This window comes from Pteronotus mesoamericanus, unplaced genomic scaffold (assembly GCF_021234165.1).
Source record: "Pteronotus mesoamericanus isolate MK-2021 breed Mesoamerican mustached bat unplaced genomic scaffold, CSHL_Meso_final scaffold_99, whole genome shotgun sequence".
NCBI lineage: Eukaryota > Metazoa > Chordata > Mammalia > Chiroptera > Mormoopidae > Pteronotus > Pteronotus mesoamericanus.
Genome location: NW_026555330.1, coordinates 2,768,004 through 2,788,121, shown reverse-complemented (window position 1 = coordinate 2,788,121; position 20,118 = coordinate 2,768,004). Strand labels below are relative to the sequence as shown.

Genomic DNA, 20,118 nt, shown 5'->3' with positions numbered 1-20,118 from the left:
CTCAGGCTCTCCGTCCCCTTCTAGGTAAGGTGTTCTCTAGGGCGGGGCCTCCTCGCATTTCCTGCGTGACACAACCCCAAGGAGCATCCATCCAGCCCTGAGGTCTCCGTGCAAGAAGTTCTTTGTCCTGCCATCTGTGGACCAGCTTAAAAAACAAAGCAGGAAAACAAACAAACAACACACAACACAACTTTCTAATCCAATTAGAGAAGTAGTTAAGAAAATACAAAGTGCATTTTAGAAAACCGATAAAAATAAAAGAAAAGCAAATAAGAAAGGAAAACAAGCCATTATTGATTCCATGTCCCACAACATCTACAAAGAACCTACCAGATGATCAGCTGTGTCCTGGGCCCTGGGTCGGAATTGCTCAGAACATTCCCAGGCCCCGTGGAGCGTGGGCTTTGGCAGAGACAAAGTGTAGAGATCATCTCAGCATGATGTTGTTGCTGTGGATGGATGGATGGACTTGGTTTTCTGGGAGTGTGACATCTTCAGAGTGCAGAGTTCTTTACAGCCCTAGCAGCTGTCTCCTGTTTTGCAAACTGGGAAGACCTTGGCCAGACTCTCTTCCTGAGCATAAACAGAAGTGTGTGGCCGCCCTGTTGCTCAGATGGGAAGGAAAGCAGGAAACTGTCCACACGGGAGAATCTGTCCTCTGCAGGCTGCATCGTCCTGAGCCTTTCCCTCTGCGCTTGCACCACCACATGGGAGCTGGAGCTGGTAAAAGCAGGACTGAGGTTCTGGCGACCATGGTCATCGATGTGGTAGGGAGCGCTCTTGCCAAGAAGAGGGGCGGCCCCGTCCTGGTCGCTCTTGGTTCCGTGGCTGCAGAAATCACTTCCTAGAGGAACTCGGGTCACCTTCCTTTTCAGAAGTGATCCGCCTGGAATCTGCCTTAAGAAACCTCGGGTCTTCAGCTTGCATCAAACAGCTGTTTTAACAGGCAGAGGGGTTAAGAGTTTCAAGATTTGCAGCAGGTTTTCTTTTTATGCAGGAATTTCAGTTGCAAAGGTTTTTTTTTGTTGTTTTTTTTTTTTTTTTTCAGACAAACCACAGAACCCATACTATCTCATTAAAGACTTGAGCCCTCTGAACGTATTAGGCAGGTAATAGCATTTGGCTCTCACCTGAGCCTGGGCATTGATAACCTTTTTGTGCTGTGAGCTTCGTCAACAGCCTTTTGAAACCCATAGACCTTCCTCAGAATTAACATGTTTTAAGGCATAAAATGCATACATAGGATGATAAAGGAAAACAAATTTATTGAAGTAGTTTTCAAAATACTTTTAAGACAAATTTGTTATATGACCATATTGTGCTTTATCTGTGCTTTAAATAATAGGATATAGTGGCAGGCCTACCAACTACTGGAATTTCTAAAGGGCGACAAATGTAAATGATATTATAAGGTATCTGCAACAATCGTAATGCGATGTAAAAACATCTGTGACTTCTATTGTAGCAAAATCCCAGGGACAGCTAATACTGCACTGGTTTGTTGCTTAAGTCTCATAATGAGAGGAGGTGCTATATTTCAGACAGAGATTAGTAAAAATAAAGACAGATTTTTTTTTTTTTTCATCCATCGTGGATTCCCTTTGTGGAACTCAGGTTAAGAACCACCACTCTAGGGCGCGGCTCTTTCTCTTGTTGACACCTGCACTGCCCACAGGTAACTTCCTAAATATTCTTACTGCGTTGTTGGGATAAATAGCACAAAGCTACTGAAATAGTGGGGCTGCGTTACCTGTGTGACAGTATCCCCCTGGCCACGAGTGGTCTGGTTGGGGTAGATAGTGGTGTGGATTATGGATTCAATTAAATCTAGTAGGAGAGAGCCCGAACTTCCCATAGGCTTGGCCTGAGGTCCCCTCTTGCATTACAAGTGCTTAGAACTTCTTTTGTTCTTCAGCCTGCTCCTTCCTGTGTCCCACAAGTGACCCTCCCCCCAAATCCAAAACATGTGGAAATGATGGTTAATGGTGTGACAAGATATTTAGCCACTTGTAGACAAAAATACATAGAGGACTGTACAGTTGAAAGACATTTCTGCCACTATACCTAAACCTAAGACTCTGTTCACTCCTCACTCCCTACGGATAGTCCGCAGCTGTATATTGACCACTTCCTCAGGCACCTGCCTCCCTCCTGAGCCTCCTCCTTACCTCCAGCAGCTGGAGGCTGGCACACAGCAGTAGTCCAGGGTTTCGGGCTGGAGTCATTGTCCATGGAGTGGTTCAAACCGCAACACAGGCTCAGGGCAATGGTTCCCACACTGACTCCTCTCAAAAGACATCCTCAGATTACTTTTGACCCCTTTAAAAGGGTCACCTCAGAAGGAAGAAGAATTTGGAGGGAAGGTAGAGGTGAGATATTAGACTTTGAAAGTCCTTTTTCTAATTACTATGCCTGCCTCATTTTCTGTCTTCATCAAGGTGGGTCTTGAACTTGGCCTGAGACACTTGTTTGAAGTGTCATCAGGCTTTGGAAATATTCATAAGAAAGCAATTCACTGCAGAGGGCCCAGGCTTTGGGGCTGGTCTCTTCGGAACTGGGCGCCAGTCTCTACCACAGCGTTTTCCGGGCCGCCGTCGAAGCTGAGCGACCCTTGCTGGGAGACCAGGACTGTATCCTCTGAGCAGCTGTTCCCACAGCATTACCACGAGTTGAATGTTTTTCTACCCTGATTACAGATGTTCAACTTTGTCTTAAAAGCCCCCTAAACACAGTGAAATGTTTCCATGTAAAAAGCTGTGATGGCGATGCCGAAACCAGATCTGCCTTGAGACGGCGGCACCAAGGCTGCGGGCTCTTCATCTCCACCGTCGTCTACTTTTAATCATCCACACTAATGAGAGAGGGCTGCGGCATGGGTAACCCAGAAATCGTCGTTTTGGTTTGAAACTATATGCTTCACACTTAACTTTAGGGTGGTGTGTAATGGAGTAAATGGTGTTCTCCATACATCACATTTTGAAGACTTGACTCATAAGATGTATGGTCTGGCTTCAGTTTCTCGGTCCTTCTGTTTAGGATTTTCTTTTTCTTTTTTTTAACCCAAAAGATGGTTTCACCCTCACCTCCTACGCTCCAGCCTCCAACCCAGTCCCCAGTTAACAGTTTGTACCTGTCAGAACTGAGCTGTGCTTTCTCTGTAAAATCACCCCCAACTGGCCATGCACATGGAGAAAGTATGATGTGAGTGTTGCAACGTTCAGCAAACTTCTTTTCAAACAATAGTGTGCCAGTTAAAAGAAGTTCCTGGAGGCAGGCAGCCTGGATTTGAATTCCTGCTCTGCCACATATTTGTTACCTGTGTGACCTTGGGCAAGTTACTTAACCTCTCTGTGCTTCAGTTTCCTTATCAGTAACTTGGAGGTAATGATAGTACCTCCCTCATAGGGTTGTTTTGAAAATTAATGTTTATGAAGCACTCAGAACAGTGCCTGGCGTATAGTAAGTATATATAAGTTTATATGAATTAAAAGGAAATACGGTGCAGTTCATGAATTTATTTACTAAATATTACTCAAGCATTTATAACTGTACAAAGCCATCGAACTTTAATGTGGTAAATAAGAATGGAAAAGGAGATGATCTGAAGGCGGGGGAGGGACAAGCATCATCCAGATCATCAAGTTGTATTTGTTTTTAATTTTCAAGTTCTGCGAGTGGCCGTGGGCAGGAACGTGTCTGTGGCTGAAGGGAAGGAGCTGGACCTGACCTGCAACATCACAACAGACCGAGCAGATGACGTCCGACCTGAGGTGACGTGGTACTTCAGCAGGACGCCTGGCAGCGCTGTGCCTGGCCCCCGCGTGTTGGCACGGCTGGACCGTGATTCCCTGGTACACAGCTCTCCACACGTCGCTTTGAGTCACGTGGATGCACGCTCCTACCATTTACTGGTTCGAGATGTTAGCAAAGAAAACTCTGGCTACTATTTCTGCCACGTGGCATTCTGGGCACCAGGACACAACAGGAGCTGGCACAAGGTGGCAGAAGCCATGTCTACCCCGGCCGGTGTGGATGTGACCTGGCTAGGTGAGTGGTTTGGAAGACAGCTCTTAGCCCCTCTGGCTCGACCCTTCCTCGGGGGCCACGGCGAGGAGTCAGAGCGCTGTGCGTTTCATGTAATTTTGGCGTTCTTGATATCAGCACAAGCGTGCTTTAGCCTGGATGGGTCCCAAGCTGGGGGTGTAAGCAAAACTGGCTGAAATTGAATCTGGCAGGCAAGGGCAATGTTTAGATAATGTGGCCTCAGTTGTCTCAATACCCTCATTTAAGAGGAGAGAGTTTCCTTTTGTTGCTGAGATTTGCCGGGTCCAGCCCTGCTGAATGGCTCTTTCAAACGAATCGTTGTGCAGGGGGACCGCTGTCATTCCTGCTTTCCTATCCTAGCCTCCTAGGTGCTCTCTGGCAGGAGCTGGTACGTCTGAAGCCCAGTGCAGGAAGAGAGAGAGTTCCTGCAGTTACTGGAACACGCTTTTTTCACCGAATGCCCTAGAATCCCTAAATGATTTTATTTGCAGGTACCAGTTAAATGGAAGGGCCCTCCTGCTTGCCCAGCTCTCCTGGTGGGCTCTCACCCAGGTATGATTCTCGCTGGAGGAGCTGAGTGGCTGTCAACTCTTGGTCACCTTGCCACCCATTTATAACAACTTGTCATATAAGCGATGATCACTGCCGTGTCCTTTCTTTTTTACCATTGCTATCTTCCCCACCTCTGATTATCTTAAGTGCTTGCCCTGCAAGACTGACTTCTCCTAGTTTTTCTTACTGCCTTGTGATTAATTACAAGTAAACCTAGGCAGGGTGTGGTCGGGAGGAGTGTGCCTTGCTTCCCACCTCCATTATCGCAAGGACAGCGACAGGCCTGCTGGTCACACGCGGCCCTGTCCAGAGGTTGAGCTCTCTCCTGCCCTATGGCTGTTCCGAGCTCTGCTGGAGGCATTTGGCCTGGCTCTGGTGATTAGGAGTAAAACATCTTTAAAGGCCAGGAAATCGTTTCCTCCCTCGTCTGATGCTAAGCATCCTCCCGCTGCGACCCCTAGCTCGTACTTGGCTCTTCCTTCTCTCTGCGTTGAAATCTTCCCGTGGGTTAGTGGGTCTGTTTCTTCCTGATAAGACTTCATTTGGCAAAGATGGGGAGTTGACAAGTGAGGACAGAGGGGCCAGGGAGAAGATGAGTAACAAGAGAGTGAGCAGAAGGTACGTCCAGTTCAGAGGGAAATGAGGAAGGGTGTTCGTCATCCCCGGTAGCAAAGTGCTCCTTTGACGTCTGAAAAGCAAAAGGAATGAGGTTTATGTGGCAAGCTTTTACTCTCGCTGCCCGAAACCCACGCAAGAGACTTGCTCTGAAGTACTGAACTGGAACAATGTTGGCCCAGCGAGAACTCTCCTTAGCAACCTTCAAAATAAAACAGATGTTGTCAGCTCCGAGAGAGGATTTTTCATCTCTGGAGCTGAATTTGTCTCTCAGCGCTGGTCCTCGGTACGCTGTGTGGTGCTGTCTGAGCCCAGCATCGTCACTCCTACCTCCCTTCCCCGCCCCGCCTCCCATTCCCCCCCCCCCCGCCCCCCGGCCACCCCTGCCCAACTCAGAATCACAGCTCGGGCAGGTTTTTTTGAGAGAGTGCTGCCTGCTCTCCAATTTGAGGGCCTCTTTCAAGTGCTCGTGCATTGATCCAGGCAGGCCTTGGGGTGGGTGAGGTGCGGGGACTGGCAGAGGCCTGGAGGGGAGCGCAGGGAGGGAATGGGCTCTTTTAACTGGAAGGGATTTGTTGGTGTCTGCATTCTCCAAAGTGAGAAGAAATAAAGAGACTGAATTGTGGGGAAAGGTTCAGTGACTATCTGAGGATCCAGTCGTTTGTTTTTCTGCAAAGTGCCCGCACCATTGTTGCCCAAGTCACCGGTGTGCTCTCCTCTGGCTGGGGCCGAGGTGCCCAGGACCCCACACCTTACACAGCGCTTTGTACGTAGTGGGCGCTCAATAAATGCTGGCTGGCTGGAGAGATAAACCAGCACCGGACACATGGCTGTGTTGAAGTAGGTGCACAGGAAACCAAGAATTGCAAAGAAGGCAAGGGTGTTCAATTCAGACTACTCAGAAACATTCGCCCCCGAGGAAGCCTACAGGGAGTGAAAGCAGTATCAACCAGTGGCCTTCTACTCCTTTCTGCTTCATAAATCTCCTCCTTCCCCGTGCCTGTGACTCACACCCCTGCAGCTGCTTGGACACTTGTCAGGAGGCAAGTCCGGTGTGAGTACAGCAGCAGACCTTTCTTTGTCCAGACTTCCCAACTGAACTATCCTCCCAGAAACCCATGCGCCCAGCCTGACACGTGATTCTCTCTAGCGACACAACATGTCTGTGTATGGATGTGGGTGCCATACCAGGTGCAACTTGGGGCCTATCGGAGGTAACTGAGAGGTGCCCAAAAAAGACAGGAAGACATGGCCTGCTAAGCACTCTGGTTACATAGGTCATCTTATGTTGTGTGACTATGCAGTGTTGTCACAAAGAATTCTTAAGAAAGTTGGTTTTCTCTGCAGGTGTTGGGTCTTATACAAAACTCTCAATCTTGCTACTTGACATATTAAAAATATTAATAATAATTACCATTTATTGAACCCTTACTGTGTGCCAGGCACCGGGCTAAGGGCTTTATATGCATTAGACAGTGAATCCCTGCAACAGCCTTGTGGGTGAGGGGCTGGCCTATCCCCATCTGAAAACCACTGGCTTTTATTGGACTTGTGATTTTGAGGGTCAGGAATTAGGAAGGACTCGGGGGGCTTCATCTCTGATGCACATGGCGACAGCTAGGGGTCCCTTCCAGATGGCTCTCTCATGCACATGTCACCATGCCCTCAGGCCCCTCTCTCTGTCCCCACAGGGTGCCTCATCCTCCAAGCCCATTTTATGTGGTTTGCACTTCTCAGAGCACAGACTTCTCGGGGCACCCACTCCTTACGTGGCGGCTGGCTTCCAGGAGGCAGGAAGTAGAAGTGCCCAGCCAGTTAAAAAGCTGTCCCCGGGACTGGCATGGTGTCGCTTCCACTGTTTGCTGTTGGTCAAAGCAATCACAGAATCTTCTCAAGTTCAAGGGGGTAGGGAAAGAGACCCTGTCTCTTAATGGGAGAGTAACAAGGGTCCCATTGCAAAAGGGCTTGTGGCTGGTGAATATTGCTGCAGTCATCTTTGGAAAATAGAATCTGTAACAGTAGTTAATGCCTATTTCTTTTATTTCAAAAGAAATGTTTAGGATGGCTTAGAATGATGGCCCTGGGTCAAGTGTGTCCCAAGTATTGTCATCTTAACTGCAGTCTGTCTCAGGTATTGTTATCTTCTGTGGAAACATTCTTGGCTTTGGGAATTAGCTCCACTCCTGACTCACAGCGGTGTCCAGCTGGCGGCCTGGGGGCTGCATGTGGCCCAGGACAGCTATGAATATGGCCCAACACAAAATCCTAAATGTACTCAGAACCTTTTTTTTGTTCATCAAGTTTTCATTAGTGTTTGTGTTTTTAATGTGTGGCCCAAGACAATTCTTCTTCCATTTTGGCCCAGGGACACCAAAAGGTTGGACATCCCTGCATAGAGGCCTAAAAGCTGGGCCATTCTTGTCTTTATTTGTTTGGGGTTGGTGCTCTGAGTAGATGAGGGTTGGAAGCTGATCAGGATCTTCTCACATTCTTTTGTGTTAACCAGACAGAGAGCAGGGCAGGGATGTGAATGGGTCTGGCAACCCCAGGAGCATTTGTAGCAGCTGGGAGGACTGTGGTGATTTTTCTAGAGAGTAAGAAAAAGCCCCTCTTAGGGTTTGTGTCCTATTTTTGAAGGGGGAAAAAAAAGATTTAAGTTGGCTTGCAAAATGAATCGCAATTTAAAGTAAGAGGCAGAAAAATAAAGTCAAAATCAAAGGATAGACAGTACAAGTGGGGTTACTGTATTTGAACGCTGAATTTGCCTCTGAAGTTTGAAAGAGTTGAGGCAAAAAGAACTGTGATTATGCAGTTCTCCTCTGATGAAGGAAAACAAACTCAGAGAGACAAACTTTTTCTTGGCACTGAATTTATCATGTGCTTTTTTATTTAAGGGGCTTTGGATAACATAATGGACAGTGCTTTCAACTGTTCTTTTACAGAAGGCCCTAAGTGATTGTTTAAATGGATATTTCTTATATCCACTTTCTGTAAGAGCTGAGGGCATAAATCTTAAGTGTGTGAAGGAGTTTCTGTAAGAAGCTGAGTTACTGTGGAGGACAAATGTTGCTTTGTGTTGATCTAATTTAGTATATAACTAAAACTATGGAGGATCTGGAGGAATAGCAAGTTAATCTGTATGGTAAGCCATCTCTCTCTGCTGTCAGATGTCTTAAATGAGCCTTTGGCACGAGCTGGGTACTAATCAGTTCGTGGCTGAGCTCTCTGCCCGAAGTACCAGACTTCCGTGGTGTTAATTGGAGAGGCTTCCATGGGCTTCCGATATAAGAGCAGGAGGAAGCAGAGTTGAGCTCTGCTGTTGGGGCTTAAGAACCTGATTTGCATTCTTCCCCACCAGAGGACCGTCCCCTCTTCCAGCAGTGTGCCAGCGAGGACGGTAATTATTTTTCTTTAAAAGGAGCTGTTAATCTGCTAAGTACTTGGGAGCGACTTCAGAGTTCTGTGCCACCTATAGGAGATACGAGTTACATCTGCAGACTCTTATAGGCAGCGACTATTAGCCGTCTGCCCAGGGTTGCCTCTGGAGGCGGAGGGGCGTGTGGGTAAGCGTTGGAATCCTGCTCCCCCACCGTAGAGGTGTGCCATCTTGGGTGTGTTGCTTAAGGTGTCTACGCTTTGGTTCTCTTGGTTTCCTTCAATCATGCATGAAGAAGTGTTCAGCACAGTGCCTGGTACCTGAGTGCTCAATACGTATTCGTGGTGGTGGTGATGATTTATTGGTATTTCGCAGGGGGAGGTCAGTGTATAACAAGCTTTTCCCCACCAAGGCCTTAACCAAGTAAGACATAGGGGTCTGTCGTAGGGCATGGAGGAACCAGGAATGTGTGTGTCCCGGAAACACCCCTCCCAAATAGAGGGGGTTGAGCTGACCACACCCAGCCCCTTTCCTGCCCCCAACCCCGCCCCCAAATCTGGTAATTCACCCTCCCTTCTCTGGGAAGAGAGGAGGGAAGAACAGAGAAAAACCATATGACTGTTACTTTGTGTGGAGTCCCATTCAAATGATATTATCTTTATTGCTCTGACATGGCTAAATCTGAATACGGCCTCATAATAACAGTTCTGCAGAGGAGGGGTTAACCACCCTTCCCCCTAAACAAGAGCTCCTTATTTATAGCCTCAGTTGAAATGTTAGAGAATATTTCATTGTTCCATACAAATGTGTAGTGGCAACTCTAACAATTCGTCAAGTTGCCCGGCTGCCTCTAAGGTACCTGCCCAATTCAAGATAATGAAACCTCATCAGCAGACACGAGGGCACTTGTTCTGTTTCCCCTAACTCGCGCATGCAGCCTGTTCATCTAATTAGCTGTGCCAAGTTCGCTGAGCTTCAAAGGGGTATTAGAACGTGGCCCTGTTGTACATGGTTCAGGATTAGCGCTGGGGCTACTATCATCCCTCGCCTCCCGAGATCCAACGGGCTCGGAGAAAGCGTTAGTAACTGGGCGCATAATAAGGTTGTGCAGTTTGGTCCTGGAGCCACAGCCTTGCCTGGAATTCTTACACATACTGTGCAAGACTGTAGTCTTCGAACGTCACACCTCTGGGCTTTGGTGTTTGGTTTTGTTTTCCATTTAGGAAATGCACATGAAAACAGTATCTATCGCATGAGGTTGTGGCGAACAGTAAGTGGGAATGTGAGGGCGGCGTTGTGGCACGCTTGGTCCCTGGCCTATGGAGAGCCCTTGAGAAGTACCTGTCGCTTTCACCGTCACTGTCAAGTGGGGATAATAATACCTTCCTTATAGGATTGTGGAGGTCAGCGAAGGTAATCGACGTGAAAACTAGCAGTTAGGTCGTGGTATACGACAGGCACAAAACATCTGCTTTTACAAATTAGCCGATGACTCTGATAGCTTTGTATTGTTTTAAAAGTTATAACAAGGGAGTTTCATGGCCTGTGTGCAAAACTATCACCTTCCATCTGAGCGGGCAGTGCTCACGGTTGGAGGCCCGTAGCTTCCCAGGTGGTGGGGGTGTGAGCAGGGCCGCCCAGGGAAGCCCCGTGGGGAGCAGACCCTCGCTTCTCAGAATGCTAGTGACGTCACTCCTAAACAGGCCTCGGTGTCCTGTGCGAGGGCTTAGGTGCATGGGGCCTGGGGCTGGAGTTGGGATAGTATTTACCAAGAAATTTTACACAGAAGTAGAAAGAACCACCAACTCTGTCAGTATCTTGCCAGTCTTATTTCATCTCTCTTCCTTCCCTCAGCCACACACACACTCTCTCTCTCACTCACTCACTCACCCATTTTTTTTCTTCAGGAAGAATTTAAAGTACATCTCAGACATCATGTCATTTTACCATTAAATACTTCAGTATGCATCTTCAACAGATAAGCATTTTTAAAACATAACCGCCATTGCATTCTTAGCTGATTTCTTGATGAGATCAAGCAGAATATAGCAGTAATCAGTGGTGGAATGCCTCTGCCAAAAAATGAGCATTTTTATGCAAAATATTAAATTTAGTCCAATTCAGCAAGTGCGGTAATACCTTTTATGAACAAGACACTGCAGGCATAGCACGTATGGATGAATCAGGTAGGTAGCGCCTGACCCTGTGAAGAAGGTCTGTAAGACGTATAACCAGAGTTCAAGGCAGTGTTCATTCAGATAAGATTCTTAGAGAGCTGAGAGCCTGGCGGGGGGTAGAGTCTCTGAACGTTGGCTGAATAAGAAGTAGAGGTGCGACAGGCGAGTGCGAAGGAAGCATTCTCTGTTAAGTAGGAGCAGCCACGCGGACGAGGTGATTGCATGATGGGCCTTGAAGAACAGCACAGCCTCTGCACACAGAACAGTGAAGGGAAATTCCCACCCACGCACCCAAACGAGAGAGAAATAAGAGCCCACCTCTCCCGCTGTTCTGATGTAGTAGAGTCACATCTTCTCTAGGAATGACTGCAGGTCTCAATTGACCTACAAGGCTGGGGGATAGTTCAAATGACCTTGGATCAGCCTTTAAATCCCTAGAACTACCCCTTTGTAAGTTCAGATGCCAAGAATCCAGTTGTTTTTGTTGGTTTTTGCATTAGGATCCTCCTTTGGGGGCCCCGAGATTTAGTTTCAACAGAGAGTGAGGAGGTCAACCGGTCAATGAAGAGCTTTTCCTCTCCTGTAACTAGACACATCGCCCCTGCACCCCCCATTCTCTGCATCTGGATACATCGGGTTCGAGCGCATCCATTTGGGGGTGGAGGGTGGAGTAGAATGGGAGAAGCTGTTCAGTCATTTATTCAGCACCTTGCTGAGCAGGTGTCCCAGGGGCTGGGGCAGAGGGACAGCGGGAGGAAGGCAGGAAACCTGGGAGCAAAGGGAGTGATTAGGGACTTGTGAGGGGTGTCGCTGAATAGAGCCTAGAACTTATGGGAGAGGGCAGTGGGCAGCGGGGCTGGACAGACTCGCTCTGCGGAGAGCCCTTCCTGCCGGGCCGGGCGGGTGTTCTTCCTCCCGAGGTAAGAGGAAGAGCCACCCACGGGGGGTTCGCTGAAGGATGACCCTGGAGCCCTGTCGGCTGGAGGCGGGTTGGGCGGTTGTAGGACAGTCCTGGCTATGGAGGCGAAGGGCCAGGGTGAGGGCGGGGCCTGTAGGTTTTCACTTTCATTCACAAATACAGGGTGCAGTAGAAGGGCCTGCGTGAGTGTGGTTGGCAGGGTGATAATATGGGTGTAATAATTTCTAATTTTAATTTGAACATTTCACCTAAAGTGTCACATGGTGTGCTGGAGCGTGACATTGTTATGTTACAGAATTACATGCATATGATTTTGTAATAGAGATTTTGTCATAAAAGGGGGACGTTATTTGTGCCAAACCCCGTGTTTATTTGTTGAGCACCTACTGTGTGTGAGGCCTGAGGAGGGGGAACGTGGGAGACTTTGGGCCCGAGGAGTGGAGTTGGAGATGGCACACGCTTCAGCAGAGCCATCCGGGAGAATGCATGGTGGGAGTGTGGTCTCGGGGACAGCAACTGAGAGTTAGGAGGCGGGGCTGCCTGTTGGTTTGGAGTGGGGTTTTGGCTGTGTGTGTGTGTGTGTGTGTGTGTGTGTGTGTGTGTGAATGTATGTATGTATGTGTATGTGTGCGTGAATGTCTTTGTGCGTGTGTGTGTGTGTGTACCTGAATGTGTAGGCGTGTGAGTGTCTATATTTGTGTATGAATGTGGTTTATGTGTGTGAATGGGAGTGAGGAATCAGGTGATGAATGTGTGGTGCTTGACGGCCATGGAGAGACCAGGGTGAGAGGCCCGGGACCCGGCTCTGTGCCTGGTCTGGGTCTGGAGCCTTAGGCAGAAGAGGGGCCTGAGCAGGGCAGCGGCTGGGCTCCAGGGCTGGGGAGTGAGCTTTGGGGTGCATGCGGCTGGGCAGGGCAGGGCAGGGGAGGGGTGCGAGCTGACCGCTGGTTGGCACTGGGACCAGTTTGACCACCTTTTCCGTGTGTTCTGTGATCTGACCACTCAGAGGCCTGCCCAGTCGCTGTTCTCTACCCTCTTCCATGGCACCTTGAACAGCCTTTGTTTTCAAATTGCCACTTTGGAGTGGCATATGCTTGACAATATTTGGAGGAATATGCTCCAGGGGTGGACGTAAACCATGGAGGGTTGAGGGCTTATCATGGACGAGCTAGTAATCTGTAAGGAGGCAAAGTGAAGTCCCCACAGGTTGCTACGTGGTGTTTGGGGTTGCACTGGTCGCTGGGCTGCAGTGGGGGCCCATGGGCGCGCCCTGCAGCAGTGGCTTGACAGAGCCGCACTGGTCGTGACATTCAGCGCACCTCACAGTCGTTGTGCAAGCCAGTGGTACGTAGAAAGTTCGAAGTTCAGAGGACAGGAAGTGTGACTCATCTGAGAGGTGTGCTGGGAAGGCGGTGGGAAGGACGCAGCTCTAGGTTCAAATCTGCCACTTCCAAGCTGTATGGGCACGTGGTCACCCTCTTTAAAGCTCCTCCTCCTTGGGTATGAAGTGGGAATTGCAAGTAGCAGTTCACAAATACATACGTATGTGTGTGTGTGTGCGCGCGCGTGCACGCGCACCCATCCCACAGATGCATGTACATCCCAGGCACCAGTCCGAGTATTTATATGTATATTTTAACTCAGGCCTCACAGAAACATCATGCAGTAGTTACTGTTATTACCCATTTTTACAGGTGAGACACCAGAGAGGTGAAGTAACTTCCCCAAAGTTACACAGCAAGTAAATGGCAGAGCCAGGATTTGAACAGCCTGGCCCCAGACCTCGGGCTCTTCACCACAGTTCTCTACTGCCTCCCCGTCTATGGTTCAGGTTGATGTGGTAACACATGGGGAGGGTCTCCACCTCGTGCATGGATCGGAGTTGGGGCCCCGTAAGCGATGGTGGCTCCTGCTGCTTCTCGATGTGGCAGCAGCCCGGGTCAGTCCTGACAGGTCCAAGGGGTGCAGTCTTCCTCTGTGCCAGACAGTTCAAGTCTGTCCTTTCCACACTGAACGAACCTTGTCACCCTTATCTGTGCTCCAGCTGCTCTGCTCCGAGCTGACATGATGAGAAAAGGGTCTGAGCCCTTGGATGTGTCGTAACTTGGGAATAGAATGCCTTGGCTTATGCACGTGACGGTGTAAATACATTGTGGTGGTATTTGCGCCACAGTTGGTTGTTGCGGGAGAGGCCGTGTGGTGTGTCAGCACTCTGCCCGGGAGGCGGGGACCCCTGGCTGTGCGACGTGTCTGTAAGGTCAGGAGGCAGGTGACAGTCTGGGGGCCTTCAGTGCCACTCCGCAGTGCCTACCTCGTGGCAGGGCCTGCTCCCATGGGTGGGCAGGGCCGTGCCGGCTTAACTTTACACAGCACAGGTTCCAGCCTCACTTGCAACTAAGTGCTTGTGAAGAGGGAATTAGGAATCTGAGTTCTTTCCATTTCCTGGCCCAGTGAATCATTCGGGGAGAAGTCACGACGTTACACATTTCATTAGAAGCATAAATCAGTAAAGAACAGTTCCTTGACCTCAGCAGTTTATAATCTAAATGAGTCATAAATAAAAAAAACAACATTAAATAAAACTGCACTGTTTGATCGAGGTGATGTGAATAAAGGTGGTGCTGGCAATTGGAAAGTTCTGCGCAGGGAGAGTGAAAAAGGCAAAGTTCAGTGAAAGAAAAATGTAGCCTTTTCTAAAAGGCCTTGCCATTGAAGCAGCACACATTTGCTGAGTGCCTACTGCATACAAGGCTGTGCAAGGAGCACAACAGAGTGGGATCACCACTCCCCACGATTATGGGCCCATCTGATGGAAACACAGAGAAAGACTGTCACGCTCTGGGGACCCCAAGAAGGGGGCACAGAAGAGGTGGCACTGAAGAATGAATGGAAGCAATCAGGAGGACAGGGCCACCACAGACAGGCAGAGGGTGGGGACAGAGGGAAGGAAGCGACCAGAAGGTTTCAGTACCACTTCCTTGGCAATTCCTCATGGTGGAGGGCCTTGGGTCAGTGTGGAGTTGAGAAGTGGATTAAATTAAGGCTGTGAACCTCAGAAGCAGAGATTTTTATACACGTGAAAATAGAACAGGACCATGACGGAGGGCATGGGGACGGAGGCCGGGAGATGCTGGTTTTCCTCCCACCCCCTATCAGATGTGCGCCCAACGGGGAAGTCGGGGCATCATAAGTGAGCCAGGAACTTCAAGGTTGACCATGACATGGGCGAGTTCCATGTGGCAGTGTAATGAATGTTGTTTGGGGAATTTGAGGATGGGGTGTATATTGACCATTGAACACAGATTGGTCAGACAACAAGGGACAATGACGTGAAGGCCTAGCATTTGGGGCATAGATGAGGGTGGCAGGAACCCAAGCCATGGTGGGCTTGATTGGCCTCAAGTGCTGGAATGTCCTCTGGGGTAGGGTTTCCCAGCGCTCCTCCGGGGTGGGGGCGGGGGGCGGCGGTCTGTGGCGTTGCTTGGCATTCCAGGGAAAACCTTGGTAGAGTGTGGACACCACGCTTCTTGGATCCTTCCCAGAAGAGTCTAATCTTCTGGGGAAACTGACCGCAGCCCCCAAAGCTCCAGAAAGATCAAGACTCTGATTTGGGCACATTTGGCTTCTGGCTTCAGAAGTGTTCTTGGGGGCAGAGTAGTACACATTTAGCAATAACAGCTCTAAGAGGATCCTTCCCATCTGACATAAGTACTATCAGCTCTGTCAAGTGATTGGTAGAATAAGCGTTTAATGTCAGGACGAGAAGAGTACTCATCTTGTTCCTTTTGTTCATTTTTGGTATGTTGCTGTCTGGTTTTTTACCCTGGTTCCTCTGTCTTTGGTTCAGAGCCAGACTATCAGGTGTACCTGAATGCTTCTAAGGTCCCCGAGTTTTCAGACGACCTCACTGAGCTGGAATGCCGGGTTGTGGACATGAAGAGCACAGAGCCAAGCGTCCGTGTCACGGTGTCCTGGTACTACAGGATGAACCGGCGCAGTGATGACGTGGTGACCAGCGAGCTCCTTGCAGTCATGGATGGGGACTGGACGCTGAGGTATGGAGAGAGGAGCAAGCAACGGGCCCAGGACGGAGACTTTATTTTCTCTAAGGAGCGTACAGATACGTTCAGCTTCCGAATCCAAAGGACTACAGAGGAAGACAGAGGCAATTACTACTGCGTTGTGTCCGCCTGGACCAAACAGCGGAATGACAGCTGGGTGAAGAGCAAGGATGTCTTCTCTAAACCTGTCCACATATTTTGGGCATCTGAAGGTAGGAGCTTTGTCCTTGTTCTTTATTCTTGTTTTGTTTGGTGTAAGCAGTCCCACTGTATGTTTTCGGAGGCATCGTCACCCTGCAGGTTCCCATGTATGCTAGGAATCTGGGAAACGCATGCTCGGATGACCACTGCTTTTATCTACAGCATGCAGCCCCTTAAGATGGGGATGCTGGCCAAGGGTAAGTCCTAGTGAGAGAGCCGGGCTTGGTTGGTGGCAGGTCTTTGTCTGGTAGGTCCTCACAGTGTGCCTGGGGCCAACCATTGACACTGTTGCGCCACTAGGTGGCTTTAAGCCAAGGCCTTCCCTCGCCCAGGCCTTTGGGAGTGTGTCTGTGTCCACGTGCTCCTGCTGGATGTGGGCATATTTGAGGTGCCAGGGGGTGAGTGGAAACCACAGGCCATTGCGTTTGCCCCTGAGATGCCAGTCATCTGTTCAGAGGGGTTGTTGCTAGGGAGAGGTGGCCAGAGAACAAGGGAAACAATTTTTTTGATGCATGTCCTCCCATGTGCTCAGAGCACAGCAGGCCTTGGGACGTCAGGTTCAAGTCCTCCTTCCTGTTCTGGTCTGTCCGCGGTCCTCCTTCACTCCCTAATGGTAAGCACCACACAGCCCCTCCACGCCTCTGTTGACCACTGACACCTCTTCTATCAGCACAAACCCCAACAGGGTCCTTTAGAACTCGGCAGCATCTCCTGCTTCCCCGACCCCTTCACTGAACGTTCCCTTCTCTTCCCTCATCAAACATGACTAACCTGGCTCTTCCCTGAGGCCCCTGTCCCCCGAGTCCTCCTGAGCGGTGGTGTTTTCTTCCCACGCTTCTCGTACAGCCGGGCCTGGCTGGGGACAGAGCCTCCCCGTCCCGCCCTGCAGCTTCCGGACCATTTCCCTCCTCCCTGCGGACGTCAGCCCCAATCTCATGGCGTCCGGTCACACCTCTCCTCTCGCTGCCCTCGCCCGTCGACTCCTGGGTCCTCCTTTTCTGTTCTTTGAAGACGTTCGCTCTCGTCTCACAGCCACTCTCTCGGAGCCTCCTGTCCTGCTGGCTTCACTCCCCATGTACAGAGCTGGGTCACTCCGTGGCTGCCCATAGGAATCACCTCAAGCGATTTTTAAGAAAAACTGACGTTCGAGTCCCACGGGAGAGCCTGTCTTACTGGGCCTGAGGGTCTGCGCAGTCGGGGCATTGGAATTTTAAATGCTCCGAAGTGCATCTCCTGGGCAGCCGAGGCGAGGACCCCAGTGCAGATGAGTCCTCCATTCCCAGCCCCTGTCCTTCTCTCTTGCCACATCCCCCGCTCTGTTGTTGTTCATGCCCCTGCTCACACCCTACACTAGACTGTCTCCCTTCTGGTCATTGAAAGACCTCCATACTCTTCAGCTCAAACGTCCTATTCCCTACGCACACCTGTCTTTCTAGATCATTCTCTCCAGTACTCCCACATCGACACTTCAACCTCCCAGGACGGACAGTGCGTTAATCCCACTGCCTTGCGCTGTCCTTCCCGCCCATTGTCTTCACTTCAGTGGAGGGTCGCCATTTGCCCAGGGGAGTCCAATCTATACCTGTTGTCCTGCGGCATTTTTAATAGCATCTTCTTCATTCTTAGATACGTCTGAGGGTTGGCGGTCGGATGAGTTAGGAGTCACCCGGCTGTTACGTAGCCCAAGTTCCCAGGCACAGGCATTCCCTGCCCATGCCCTTAGCTCCGCGGCCTTGCTAAATTCCAACTCAACCGCACCCCAGGTCAAAGCCAGCCCTCTGCCGCCTTGTTCTCTGCATCTGCAGAGCTGAATGTGGTTGGGGAGAAACATTTAAGATATGGACTGGCCTCATTTTAGATTAGATCTGCAATCATTCATGTCAAGTGGGCTCTCAACACTCCCTGGGCATCATTCTACATTTCCTTTATCTGTTTACTTCCCTATTCTCTACAATGACTATAGCATATCACCTTATCTGAAAAATTCCTCCCCCACCCCTAAACAAACAAACAGTCCGCGGAGAATTCCCACACACCCTCCCCAGGGCTGAGCCCAGTTACATGACCTCATGTCCTGACAAATGCCAGCCCCTTTCACTCTTTAGCCCCGTGGCTTCCCTCTTATGGCTTCAATCTCTGTCTTTTCTGGACCTTTCCCATTGGCTTCTAAACAGGCTGTTAGATCTCCTGTCTTGGGTTTTTTTTTTAAGCTAAACGAATCTTGGCCTCCCGTCCCTTCCATCTTTCTGTTCCCCGTGTCCTCTTGCCCACCTGTGGCTCTGTATTTTATTTCACAGTAGTCCCCGCTCCGCCTGCAGTTTTACTTGACAGGGTTTCGGTTCCCCGTGGTCAACTGTGGTCCAAAAATATTAGATGGAAAGTTCCAGAAATTAGCAATTCATAAGTTTTAAGTTGCACACCATTCTGAGTGGTTCGATGGAATCCCACTCCGTCCGTCTCTCTGCCTCCTGGGAGCTGACTCATCCCTTTGTCCAGCATCTCCGCTCTGTACACGCTCCCTGCCTGTTAGTCCCTTAGTAGCCCTCTTGGTTATCAGAGCGACATTGTGCCATCGCCACCCTTGTGTTCGAGTCACCCCCATTTTACTTAATAATGGCCCCAACATGCAAGAGTAGTGATACTGACCATTTGGACGTGCCAAAGAGAAGCCATGAAGTACTTCCTTTAATTGAAAAGACGAGAGTTCTTGACTTAATAAGGAAAGAACAAAACTCATGTGCTGAGGTTGCTAAGATCTGTGATCAGAACAAATCTATCCATAAAATTGCCTAATTTATTAATTAAACTTTATCATAGGTATGAATGTATAGTAAAAAACATAGAGTATATAGAGTTCGGTACTATCCACGGTCCCAGGCACCCAATGGGGGTCTTGGAAGTGTATCCCTCATGGATAAAGGGGAGCTACTGTATAGCAAAAGTATTTGATTTATTTTTACTTGATGTCACCATTTACCCCCTCTGCTTGTGATAGTAAGATTACTAGTGATCAACTTCGTGCAAAACCCAGTTGTTTCTTATCTTACTTAAGACGTAGCAGGATTGAAGCAGGTGCTCGGTCCCTCCTCCTGGGAGCACTTTGGTTTTTCCTTGGCTGTGGGACACCACTCTCCCCGGGCCTTCTTCCAACCCTGTGGCCCTCCTCTGAGCCTCCCGCAGGTTCCCCTTCATTTCCCTGACCCTCAGCCGTCCGACTGCCTCAAGACGTGGCACTTGGACTTTTTGTGTGGCAACCTTCACTCTCCTGGTGATCTGATCTACTCTCATTTAAATACCAGCTACACACTAGTGACTTCAAATTTTTATTTCTCTCCTGGACCTCTTCCCAGAACTCTAGACTCAATATTATATTGACTTATTGACACCTTCAATTACCTAATAGGCACCTCAAACTTTTGCTCAGAAGGGCACTTTTAGCGTTCTCTCGCCTTCTCTGCCACCATTGTTCTAATTGTGCAGACAAAAGCCTTCGTCTTTAATTCCCCACTCTTCACGTCTGATTCAGAATCTCACCACTGCTCCCACCCTCCTGCTTCCAGGCCCCCTCGTCTCCTGCCTGATGACGTCGCTCGCCTCCTGACTGGTCTGCTTGCTTCCGCCCTCGCGCGTGGCAGCTAGAGCTGTCCCGCTGGAACACAAGTCAGGGCGCGAAACCCCTGCCCTAAACCTTCAGAGGCTCCCTGTCTCCCTCAAAGAAAAATCCAGACCCTTTCTGCAGCCTGGGATGAGCTGACCAACCGGCCCCACCCCCTTCGGAGCCCACCCACAGCCCTCTCAGCAGCCACCCCGCCTCAGCCAGGCAGCCCTCCCCAGGGGTCCCCGCAGTCACCAGGCGCGCCTCCGCCCTACGGCGTTCTGCTGGCCGTTCCTCTGCCTAGGGTGCCCGTCCCCGGGTGGGTCCAGCTCTCGTTCCCTCGCCTCCTCAGGCCCTCGTTCGGAGGGCTCCTTCTCAGTGAGGTCATCACTGGCCGCTGAAATTGTGACCCTCCCCACTGCCCTCCTAAACCACCTTTTCTTCTTTCCCTGTTTTCTTTTCTCTTAAACAAATATCACCGTCCAACCGTATCGTATGTTTTACTTACTGATTTTGTTCATCTTCCTCCACCAGCACATAAAGGAAAGGACTTCTGTATGTTTTGTTTACTGTGACAT

The 20,118-nt window shown here is 49.7% G+C and overlaps 1 protein-coding gene across 1 annotated transcript in view; it reads left to right on the top strand.

The window, feature by feature from the left end:
- The window catches only part of PTGFRN (prostaglandin F2 receptor inhibitor), a 72,226-nt gene that overhangs the window by 33,453 nt on the left and 18,655 nt on the right, over positions 1-20,118 (top strand). The window contains exons 4-5 of the mRNA XM_054564704.1: positions 3,667-4,047; positions 15,531-15,956. Of these exons, the coding sequence (XP_054420679.1) occupies positions 3,667-4,047; positions 15,531-15,956 (807 nt within the window). The remainder of the gene's footprint in view (positions 1-3,666; positions 4,048-15,530; positions 15,957-20,118) is intronic.